Source organism: Saimiri boliviensis, chromosome 4, assembly GCF_048565385.1.
Source record: "Saimiri boliviensis isolate mSaiBol1 chromosome 4, mSaiBol1.pri, whole genome shotgun sequence".
NCBI lineage: Eukaryota > Metazoa > Chordata > Mammalia > Primates > Cebidae > Saimiri > Saimiri boliviensis.
Genome location: NC_133452.1, coordinates 23,900,750 through 23,913,433, shown reverse-complemented (window position 1 = coordinate 23,913,433; position 12,684 = coordinate 23,900,750). Strand labels below are relative to the sequence as shown.

The following is a 12,684-nucleotide window of genomic DNA, read 5'->3' as shown; positions in this document are numbered from 1 at the left end:
TTCCCCTGCTCTTCTGCCACTGTGGGAAGATGTCCTTTGCTTCCCCTTCACCTTTTGACATGATTATATTTCTTTATAGCAGTGTAAGAATGGACTAATACAAAGCTTAATTCATCCCCTTTTTTTGGGTCTTATTCTTGCTCACTTCTTATCTTTCTTATTTGAAGAGTTTGAATTTCTAGCTGATTTTATGTGGAAAATTTTATATCCTTTTGCTCTTTTATAACCTAGACTCATTCTTCTATGAAATGTTTTATGATGGAAAGCAATGATAATTATGCATACATCCATAAGGAGGGTGACCACAGTTTTGTTGATGGGTAGTATTTACCTTATTACTCTATAAGGATGATGAGCATTCTGTTGTTCTTATTGTTTACAGCAGGACATTAAATGATTGTTTTGAGATAATAGCTCAGATATTGTTTTGATCTTGATCTCCTCTACATGGTGTATTAAATAGATTTCCCAAAACTAAATACTAATAACACTTTTGTGTTCTGCTACAAATCACATACTAGATTAGATATTCTTTTGATTTTGATCTTGACCTCCAACACATTGTGTATAGATTTCCAAAACTAAATACTGATAACACTTTTTTACCCTGCTACAGATAATATACTGATTGTAATGTGATTTCATACTAGTACTGAATATTCACACTAACAATACTTCTCAATTCGTGAACCTTTAATATTCTTTGAACTCCTATAGATTAGTGCATTTACCTGTATTTGCTAGTTTGTATGTAACTCATTGTTTTAGTAATCCCCTTCAATCCCACTGGTAGAACCATCCCTTAGATGTCTGCACATGCATTATACCCCGCCTCCTATGTGAAGTCTTCATTTATTAAAAGAAAAGCATATTTGGATGTTCTTGTCTTCTATCTCAGTGCTTTTTATTTTCTTGTTTTTGTCTTGGTGCCTTCTATAGTTAACTCTTAAATCATTATCAATGTGATATATTAAAGACGTTCATAAGTTTAATTGATCATTTCAAATCAATACATTTGAAATTATCTTTTCTTTAGCACTTCAAATATGGAATTTTTGCATATGCATACATCTGGCACATTATAATAATCTTCAAGTTCATCCTCTTTGAAATGATTAGTTTCAGTCAGCCTGAATGTGTAGCTTTTACTTGGACTGTAAAATGAATTTCAGAACTAATAAATTTGAACATTTAATTATTCCTTCAGTACAGCAATGTGATACATTAAAGATGTTCAGCTTTAGGAGCACATGTTGAAACTAAATGTGGACTTCAGAGACATTACTTTTTCTAATGCTGAAAAATCATAATTAAGGGTTTACATATGCACAGAAATCTTTTCACATTCACTATACCTATGAAATATAGGAAAATAATGTTTACAGCTTATCATATACTAATAGAATTATCTAAAATTGAACTTCAGTGGCTACTAGAAGGTCAGATACTGGGGGACACTGTGCATACCTCTGGCTTACTGTTCTTAGAACAGACATATTTCTAGGGTAGAGGCAGAGAACAATTTAGTCCCATATGTGAAGATCAGAACTTTACCTCTTCTCATTTTCCTTATGTAGACATGTGGCTACTTCCTGAATTGAGATCACTTAGTCTAAAGAATATGAACATTGTTTAGTGCATTATCTGTAGAAAAAGAAAAAAAAACTATATTCTCTTTAGGCTGTCATAAAATCCAGAAAACTCTGACACTTAGGGAAAAAAGACCAGGACCAGATGAGAAAGACCTTTTGCTATTGACTACAGGCATTGTTTTCCTTCCTGAATTTCATGGAACACACTGAAGAGCATTTGAAACTGCCTCATGTGGTTTGTCCCCTACAGTCTGATGTGGCACCATTCCATAATTTAATAATGACATGAGCAAGGCGATTATAAGCTGACCCATAAGAGACCAATGTAAGCTGATCTCTCTGCTCTGCAGATGACACAAATAGAAAGCTTTGAACAACAGCAGAAAGACACACTGTCACTTGTCTTTTTCCCCTGAAAAAGCCAGGACACATTCTGCTCAGCCAACATGTTCCCAGAGGAATGCGATTTAACTTCCACTTTTCACGCAGTAAGAAGCAGCACCATAGACCTGTAGGGAAGGTGATGGCAGTCAGGGAGGAATCTGGATAAGTGTTTGTCACTCCAGTGTTTTCATGTGACCTGACTCTCATTCTCAATTTAGCTACATCTTGACCTGAAAATGCAGCCACAATATGCCTCTCTTCATTTGGCTTACCTTAATTCGTAATGGGCATGCCTGTCCTTTTCCTTTTCCCACCCCATGCAGCCTCTTTCTGATTTCCCTTGCAATCTACTAATAGAGCCTTTCTCTAGATGTCTATACATGTATTTACACTCTGTTTTTCTCTGTAGGGACTTTATTTGCAGAGAGAGAAAATATATTTGAGTCCCTGAGATATATACAAAGATATCTACCCCAAAGCAGCTTATGCAGTTCTCCACTTCTTTGGCCAGATCATCTGATTATTCACATATCTGGCAGCTGCTTTAAGACCGCTCATGTAGTAAAGGAATTAATATTCCCAATTCTTCCTAGCTTGTCTTCCCTCCTCCCTCTATCAAGCGACTGATTTTTATGCATGAGGTAATAGACAAGCCTTGGGTGACCTGTTTTTTTTTTTTTTTTTTCTTTTCTTTTCTATCCCTCCCTCCCCCCTCTTTTTCCCTTGCGGTAAAATAGTGCTGAAGAAAGAGGGCACTAGTGTACAGCCCAGATCTCATCCTTGCACCGACTGGATTAGAGCTGAGGCGTCTGCAAGCCGAGCGTGGCCACAGTCCTCTGGCCCTGGGACCATAGCGCTGTCTACCCCGACTCAGGTACTCAGGTACGTCTTAAGTCAATGTCCTCCAAACAGACTCAGGTGAGCGGACACTTCCTCGGGTGAAACCCACCCACAACGGCAGACAAAGTTCCAGTCTATCAGATTTTCCTCCGGGTCCCAGGAGCATTCTCTCTTATGTATTTCTTTTCGTCCTGTATCCTCGGGAGGCGTCGGGACCCATGGGTGCCTGAGTCGTCTTTCTCCTTTTTCTGCCTCACCTTCTGTGCTCTCCTCGCCCGCTCCCATAGCCCCCTTTCGTCGACTCTCACCTTGAAAAAGGGAGCAGGGGAGGAACGGGAGAGGGAGCCAACTTCAGCCCCGCAGGCAGCTGAGATTTGGCGCCTCTGTCCCCAAGCGGGAGGGTTTGATATATACCTGCAGAAGCCATGCAAGGTAACGAGAATGAGGGCGGAGGGGCGGTGGGGACTCGAGTGGAGGGGTGTGTGTGTGTGTGTGTGTGTGTGTGTGTGTGTGTAAAGAAAGCAGAGGAGAGCAAAGGGGTTCAGGGAATTGCAACTCACTGGTGGTCAAAGCGTCCCTTGCAGGCCCTGCCAGGGAAGGTCTGGCTGGACCGAGCACTGTCCAGGGTCCTGAAAGCGTCACGGCTCCGGCTGCAGCGGCGAGAGCAACTGGGAAGCTCCTCTCCGTTCCCTTTCTAGCAACTATGCAAATCCCAAAGGTCCCGATTAGGCGAGTGCAGGACCACCTCTAACTCGTCCACCCACTGTGGAAAACAAGTTACCTTATCTGCACCCCTTCTTCTTGAACATACACAACAAGCCTGACATCTTAGGGGGGAAAACATAACAAACTCCTCCATACGGAGACTTTACCAGGCGTTGCCTTAGTAACTAATATGGATTTTCTTCAAGCTGGCAAATTTATATTTACAGCTGATTGTATGTCAGGGTTTCCTCAATCCTTCAAAATTAAAGTTAAAAGGTGCATTCCTTGTTTGCGTTCATTTTAAAGTTGAGCTTCCACCTTTACAATGAGTTTCCAAATTTTCTTCTTGGAAAAAGTTGATCTTTTCCAGTCAGGAAAGTTCTCTTGGGTTGAAGGACCCAGGTCCTCCCCTCCTCTCTGCTCACCTTCCCCACCGCCCTCCAACTTAGAAAGCATGATAGGTTTTAGGGGACCAGGAAGAGACTTAAGGCTGGAGGAGCCGGCAAGTTGGCAGGGCTTTCCGCTGCCCGGACCCCTGAGGACACAGCGGGCAGGACACCCCGCCTTCCTCAGTGACTACAGCTGCGTTCCAAGCTGTCCCTGCAGCCGAAGTCAGGATGTGCCGAAATGAAATGGGCAAGGCAACTGTTAACATCACAGACCCCAGAGTTTTAACACAGGTCCTCTGATGACATGGCTTTGATTTTTCTCTGTCTTTTGTCAGCAGCATCCAGCTCTCCGCCGCCAACACGACTTCCACTGTACTCTTTATCAATTTACCTTGCTTGATGCACCGGTGAAGAACGGGGGATTCGAATTCCCCTACAAACGCCTCCAGCTCGTAGAGGCGGTTGTGGAGGACCCAGAGGAGGAGGCGAAGGGGAAGGAGGCGGTGGTGGAGGAGGCAACCGCCGTGGACCAGCACTGTTGGCGAAGGGCAGCACGCCGGGAGAGGCTGCGCTGAGCGTCTGCGGGGAGCGCGCCGGGAGCCTGCAGCGGGACCTGCGAGGGAACGCGGCTGGCGGGCTGTGGACCGCGTCCTCACCACCATGGTCCGGCTCCTCTTGGTTTTTTTCCCAGCGATCTTTTTGGAAGTGTCCCTTCTCTCCAGAAGCCCCGGCAGGAAAGTGTTGCTGGCGGGAGCGTCGTCTCAGCGCTCGGTGGCCAGAATGGACGGAGATGTCATCATTGGAGCCCTCTTCTCAGTCCACCACCAGCCTCCAGCAGAGAAAGTACCCGAGAGAAAGTGTGGGGAGATCAGGGAGCAGTATGGCATCCAGAGGGTGGAGGCCATGTTCCACACCTTGGATAAGATCAACGCGGACCCAGTCCTCCTGCCCAACATCACCCTGGGCAGTGAGATCCGGGACTCCTGCTGGCACTCTTCCGTGGCTCTAGAACAGAGCATTGAGTTCATTAGGGACTCTCTGATTTCCATTCGAGATGAGAAGGATGGGCTCAACCGGTGCCTGCCTGACGGCCAGTCCCTCCCCCCAGGCAGGACTAAGAAGCCTATTGCAGGAGTGATCGGTCCCGGCTCCAGCTCCGTAGCTATTCAAGTGCAGAACCTGCTTCAGCTCTTTGACATCCCCCAGATCGCTTACTCAGCCACAAGCATCGACCTGAGTGACAAAACTTTGTATAAATACTTCCTGAGGGTTGTTCCTTCTGACACTTTGCAGGCAAGGGCCATGCTTGACATAGTCAAACGTTACAATTGGACCTATGTCTCTGCAGTCCACACGGAAGGTAGGCATTATATTTGGGAAAGAAAGGTACTGAGAAAACCAGGGCATTGCATGATGTGCTCCTGGGATCATAGTATTGTTCCTGTTTATTTCTAGCACTGTGGGGGACAGAATTTACCCTTATCAGTTCTGCTCACCCAGGCATTGCCTTTTATCCTCAGTTCCTTACAGTTATAATTATAGTGTAAGAAAATTGTACCCTGTGGCATATCTGAGGTTAGTAGGAGCTAAAAGGATATCAAACTTTCCAGGCAAAGTGTCCAGCAATAGATTTGACTTGGATACTTGTTTGCCCTCATATTTTGAGTGTGTGTTTGGAAGGCTTATTTGTTCAAGGTGTTACATTGCTCTTCAGTGACTGGCTATGACTTTCTAGGTGTAATGAGTTAATTCAGTGTGAGTGATTGGCAAGAAGAAGTTACTACTCCACAAATTGAACTTCAAAGCTTCATCTTTCTTGAACAGTTGAAGGTGTTTCTTTAACCTCGTATACCCCTTCTTACATATCCATAACTTTCCTGTGAATGTAGGATTAATGAAGTCATCTCCCTCAGTATATCAGAAACTTACATTTTTACTTCTGAAGTACCTTAGTTACAAAGAAAAACTAAATAATTTAAATCATTTATCTTTTTACTTTATATGCTAAAATGGTCCAGATTCCCTAACTCCCTCAACAAGTACTTCTTTTATGAGAAATAACACTGGTGACCACTTACTTGGATTTGAGTTTTGGTTTCTAGTCTTTTTCTTCTAACACAATGAATTGACATATTAGAATTAAAGTTAGACCAGTAAAACACTAATGAATGGATAGCAGATATCAAGTTTATGTCTTTCTAAAATGAAATAGATTTACCTAAGGTTAAAAGCATTGATTTTTCCAGAGACTTATGGATGTGGATTCTCAAAAAATTTTAAATTTAAAGATTTTCTATACTCTTTTTTTTTACCTTAGATAATATACATTTTTTAATAAAAGTGGATTTCTGAGCTCAGCTACTCTTAACTCCCCCGGTAGGTTTATGAAAATACTGAGGCCCTGGTTATAAATTAACATCTAGGACAACTCACATGTATAAGCTAGCATAAGAAGACAATCTTGATGGTACTTCTGCATTCACTTTTCTCCAAGTAAAATGATTTTTAAGAAGCCATAGACATGGCTCTGTGTTCCTTTAATGTTTCCAAAATATTTAGTTACTGGTGTGAGGTCTGATTACAGAAATCGGCAGTATCCACAGTGAAGTGATTATATGGTTGTCATTAATGAAAACAGATACTTTATAAAGGGAAAAAAATATTCAGAACAAACATAAATCTTATAGAATTACACTTCATAATTTCAGTTTTTGCTTTTGGAAAAAATTATATGCTGTGATATTGTAACTTTATAACAACTGACTTATGCTTCTGAAGCTTGGTTTTTAATCACAAAATGCATACCTTTTTTTGAACAAAAATTCATTACTTTTTAAAGACACCCTTAAGTTCAGATATTCATTCCTTATATTCTAATATTTGACTTTCCTACATGTTAATGCTTAACATACTTTCCTTTAGTGCTTACTTAAATGAAACATCCTGAAAGAGCAAGTTAAAATGTGTTAAATATCAGCATTGGATAGATCCAGAGATAATGGCAAAGAGAATGGCAAAATCTAGATTGAATGTGATTTATTTAAATATTTAATAAAATTTCCCCCATTTGAGCTAGATAATTGATTATTGACATTAGAAGTATTAATTCTTTCTTCTGGAAGAAGTAATACTTTATCATTTTTATACACCAGTTTTATTTTCCATATTTTATTATAAGATTATTTTATTTGGTGAGAGGTGGCTAATAGTGGGTTGCTTTCTGAGAACTAGAATTGTGTTTTTGGGAAATTAATTGAACTTGTTTTCACTAATTTTGCTTATGTGTTAGTTTGGATTACTGTGTTTCCTTTCTGCCTTATGATTGGTATTGTACGGCAAAGACAATGTCTCCATACTAGAATAGTGATTGGTTTCAGACTACCTTGCGTTCACAGAGCAGCATCATAGTAATATGTGGTGTTTATTTTATTACCAAGTGATTATACTATTTGCCTTGCCATTCATATATTATACCTTGTTTCTTCTCAAAGGGAATTAGTCACTTCTCTTAATAGATGTAACATCTGTGAAAACTAAACTGCATTTCTTTCTTTCTATCTGCAAAGAAATTTTGTGTAAACTCCAACTGAAGATTTATTTTTCCTGAGGCTTTGCCCTCCTGCTTCTCAGAGACCCATCGTGTACTGGCCTACAGGCACTTTCTTGGATCATTTAGTAATTTTCCTGCTTTCAGACTGATGGGGTCGCCTACTGGTGACAGTTCCCTGTCAAATAGCAGCAAAGACCGCATACCAGTGTTTTCTCTGTCATCTGAACACTATTCAGCAAGAAAGCCAGTTTGTCTGGATATTGGCAACTTAGGGCTTAGAAATTCTGGGGCCTCCCATGACCTTCACCTCTCCTTTCCAAATCAGACATTCCCTAGTCATTCATTATCACAGTTTCTTGTATCAGAAGTTAACCAAGTACAGTTAATACCAAAAACACTAAGTGACTGGACTGGTGTACCTTCATTTCTATAGTTAATTGTGACTACCTTGAAATCATATTGTTTTTGAATGCTACAGTTGTTTTTATATTGAAGCTAAACTTGGAGATATTTTCTCTTTTGTTTTATATTTTAACCAGTTATGATTTTTTATATTCTTTTACATTATTTCCAACCTTATATTATTTGTAGCACAGTCGATACATACCAATTATCAATTTACATAAAATAAAAGAAAATCAGTAGACATAAAGTTACCTGCAATGCAACAGACTCTCCAGAAATTGTTCATGATTGTCTCTGGAAGGAAATGTTAAGATGGATATGTCAAGGGTGAGGCAGGATATTGGAGTAATGGAGCCTTATCCACAAATACAATTTGAATGCACTTTGGAGCAAGCTGCTTACCTGGAATGTGAGTCTTTAAGTATGCTAAGTATATAGTACATAAATAGCCTACTGCTGATGAGAATATCTCAGCCAAGGACACTTAATTTTGTTCTTCTGATAAAATTCAGATTCCCCATCAAGAAACAAATTTATCATTTCAAACAATTTTTGAAAATAGTCTTAGAACTAACTCTAGTTAGTAAAATTCAAAGCATTGAACAAGTCCAATAAAAATGTTCGTTGAGCTTGTAGCTACAATAAGTTTTTTTGAGTGGATAAATTTTCATTCATTACTTTTATTTATTTGTTTTAAGCCTTTCTTTTAGTATTTTGTCTCAGATACTTAGATAAATATTGATATAATAATGAGTTTAGTGATGCTACTTCCCTTATGAAAATATCCACTTTAAGGTAAACTGTTAGATTTTCATTGTGGGGGAATTTTTTTTTTTCTGGCATTTGCTTACATTTTATATAAAATTGGTCTTTTTGAGTTTCTTTCCAAAATCCGATTTTTTTTCTTCTTAAGTACTCATTTTCATTTGATATAAAACAATTAAAAAGTCTAACAACATCAGAAGAAAATACTCCTAAGTCATAAATACGTAAGTTAACTGTTACTTTTTAATGCAATTACCTGTAATAATTTTATATCTACTAAATAGCAAATTCCTTTCTATGTACCAGTAACTTTCTCTATACATTTCTTGTCTTGATTGCAAACTATTTCAAAGAAAATTATCTTAATACATTGCTCTATTTTATCATATAATAAGAAATAGGAATGTCTTGAAAAGTTATTCAGGCCAGCTAATAAAAGATGCTTAGAACATTACTATTACATGCTTGCCCACGCTCAAAGCTTTCTAATTGTGATTAGTGTTTCTAATTAGAGTAGGAGTATATAGGAGTTAAACTGAGAACAGAATTTCACCTGACTTTTAGTTGGTTCCTTTATATAATAACCTAAAACAGATTTCCTGGAGTTTCCACCAATCCTCCATTGAGGACTAGGAGTCATCCAAAACATTCGAACTTCTCTTCCATATGACACTTATCATTAATGAATAATCTCTCTTTTATAGTATACTCTCCAGCTCCTTCACCCACGTATTTCATTTTTTTACTTCCCTTACCATCATAGCTGATTAGAGTAGATCCTAGATCAATTAACATCCCAATATCTTTTTTTAAAAAGTTCTGCTATTAAGCCATCTATCCTTCCTTTTATGCTTGAACAGTTATGAATTGTGTTACTGTTACCATTAGATCCAAAAGAAAAACTTGAATTTTTTTCCCTTTAAATGTAAAATTATTAGCTTCAATCTGCCTTTCTTACATCAGTAAGTTCTGGGATTTTGATTATTTAACTTATCTTAGCATTCCAGCTTTGTGTCTCCAGGATTTAATTATATATGCTAAAATCTAAATAAGATAGGATCGAGAGTAAGGTCTCAAACCCTTTTATGAGCAAACTACCTGCCTAATTCTGGTGGTCACTTAGCCTATTCTATAACAATTTTGAAGACTTAATTTCAGTTACTAAGTAGGTTTTACTTTAAGGGGAGTGCAGTTTCAATACATGTAAAGTTAAGTGAAACCAATGACAGCATAGACATTTAGAAACAAGAGCTTATTCAATTGCAGGGAAACGAAAAAAAAGTATTAGCAGTGCAATTATCTAGAGAAAATCTGGAGAAAAGGGAATTTTGGTTAGTTTTGTTTGGAAATACAGCATTTGTAAAAGTTAGAGGCAATATTGAAAGTACTCTCATGATGAGAAACAAAGCAGATTTGGTTAGCTGGAGGAAAGAGTCTGGGTTAAGAACTAATAATAATGGCAAAAGTAGGTCCTAATATTCTGTGATTGTCAGTCTTTATGGATATGAAGGACAAGTAATAGAGAATCTTGAAGCATGTGTCAAAGAGTTTTGGTCTCAAGAAAGATACATCTAAGCACAGTTAGACATGTGAACTTTGGCCAAGAGAGCATTGGCAAGAGTGGGTGAGTGGACAAAAAAGCCAGAGATTGTTACAAGATACTTTATTATTAATTTTTTAAAAAAATGTTCACATTCAAGTAAAACCTTGTTTACTCATAACCTTAATTCTCTAGCTGTCTACTTTATACTTGAAGGTTGGTCTCTTTAAACACCAGTTTTTACATTTAAAACATTTTATGAGGTGATCTTTGCAAGCACTACTGTAAAGTTTCCTAACTTCTTCTAAAGAGGGTGCTCAATGTAACAGACACTTTCCTTGAATATGTAAAGTTATCATGAACATAAATTGTTACCTTGAGCTGGGATATGGTGGTACTCTTGGAACCTGTTAAAAAATATAAGGCCATTGATGACTACTCAAAATGGCTGCAAATAGCCATATTTAAAAATTTTTATCTTTTTTTTTCTTTTCTATCTTGACTGGATTTATTAAACCCATTTTAAAGTTATTAATCAGTAATTAGCAAACAGCTATTATGTGCATAGGATTAAAGTGAAATCCAAAGATGGAAAAAAAAAATGACACTTTTGTTATTTTGAGTAAGCTTGTACTCTTTTAGATTCCTTTGCCACACAGTCACCCTTTGTCTACATTTATCTTGCTTGTGGCAAATTTTATAAGAAGCTGTCCTTCATTGATGGCAGCAGCTTCTATTTTGTTTCTACCTTGTGGCTTGGCAGTAGTCACCCTTCTCCTAGTATTAAAGTTTTTCTTTTTATGATACGGGAAGCCAATATACAATGACCACTTTGTGGATTTTCACTTAACTATGCAGTGACTAGAGTGATGGCATCATAAACAGACTTACCAAAAGTTCTGTTTTCAGTGTACCCTTTTGTAAGAAGCCAGAGGGCTGGAAAACCACATCTAGAACAGCATAGTTTGGTGAACACCTACAACCACTAAAAAAACTCATGGCACATGTTGTTCTGATATATGTTGGAAGCAGCATGTCAGTAGGAGAAGGCTGTCAATTTTCAGAGAAGCTGTAGATGAAAATCAGAGTGAAGACAAGACATAAAGCCTTGTCAAAATGTCACTGTCTTATGCAACAAAGAGTTATCATTAGATTCTAAATTTATGTAGAAATATTTGCTTCTTTTTCCTGTCTAATTGTTCTCTATGAATATCTACAATATTTAAAATCTTAACTTACATGAAAAATTATAATTTTAATTGTCTCCAGTCTTGCAGGAAGCTTTATTCTCTTAAACTTATGGCGCTGTAGTACCAAATAGAGCATTAATGTTTTTACGAAAGAGAATTGGCTCTCAGAAAACTCCATTTATCAATTTTAGGATTATATATTTTACTCATTTTATAGCCAACAAATTGGAGATTCAAGGCAATTATCTAAATTTCCAGGCAAAAAAGTTAATTGGTAGTTGAAGCACAGGATTTTGGGAGGCAAAACTTCTTTGATTACCTAGTAACTTATTTGCCTTCTAATAAAGACATTTATAAATAAACACCTGTGACTATTATGTGTCACATATTTTTCTTGGTGCTAGTAACATAAATAAAAATAATAAAAATCACAATGATAATAACTTATTACTACTACTATTATTATTGTTTTCCTCAAGGGTCCCGTATTTGTTGGAAGAGACATCGAAATATATAGACAGTTACAGGCTCATGAGTTATAAAGAAAATGTTTAATTACTGTTTTGAAAAATGCACAAAACACTCTGGGAAATACTGTATGCATGCACATCTCAATTTCCTTTGTAAAATGGGAGTTACAATCGCTACCATGTTATATTCTTCACAGCAGCATTTCAGAGAACAAGGAGATGATACCCATAAATGTATTTCTGTTATTTTCTTAAACTGCCACCACATATTTTCAGCTGATGAATATTAAGCAAATCCAAGAAGCCAATTAATCAGATACAGATTATTGACCCTAAACCTAGTAACATAAGATGAAAATGACATTGGTGGTTAAGATAAAGGTGCAGCATCTACCATGATTTTAGGAGACTTTCTTGTTACAAATGAGAAAACAAAAGCCCAGAAAAATAAAATTACTTATTCAAGATCATAAAATTTATCAGTAGCAAAGCTAGGACTAATTTAGCTTTGTTTTAGACACTTACTTAAGCCAGAGTTTTCTTTCTTTCTTTGCTTCTGAACCCTCATGCACTCCTCTCATGTGAGGTCCATACCATTCAGCTCAACTGCACCTTTCCTGCTTTGCTGCTGTCATTTAGCAGCTTCTAGGAGTCTCCTCTTCTGAAAACTCATTCTCTATGCTGTTAGTTTTCCTCTTAGTATCAACTCTTGCCTTAGTTTTGGATGGCTCCAACATTCATGTGTGTGTCCCATCAATTCCTATCCTCATAGTTCATTGATCTCAACTCTGTGTTCCTTGCCTTCTCTTTAGCAACCTACTCACCCTGACCACAATCTGGCACCCAGGCCTTGC

General features: G+C 37.9%; 1 protein-coding gene across 7 annotated transcripts in view; it reads left to right on the top strand.

Moving 5' to 3' along the window:
• The first annotated feature begins 2,710 nt into the window (after positions 1 to 2,710).
• GRM1 (glutamate metabotropic receptor 1) overlaps positions 2,711 to 12,684 on the top strand; it is a 417,120-nt gene continuing 407,146 nt past the window's right edge. For 5 of the 7 annotated variants that reach the window (XM_074397312.1, XM_074397314.1, XM_010337527.3 and 2 more), the window contains exons 1-2: positions 2,711 to 2,858; positions 4,249 to 5,270. In XM_074397312.1, coding sequence (XP_074253413.1) covers positions 4,571 to 5,270 — 700 coding nt within the window. In that variant the 5' untranslated portion in view covers positions 2,711 to 2,858; positions 4,249 to 4,570. Of the gene's footprint in view, positions 2,859 to 3,886; positions 5,271 to 12,684 lie in introns of those variants that run through there. The other 2 variants (XM_003926837.3, XM_074397311.1) reach the window with 2 other exon arrangements.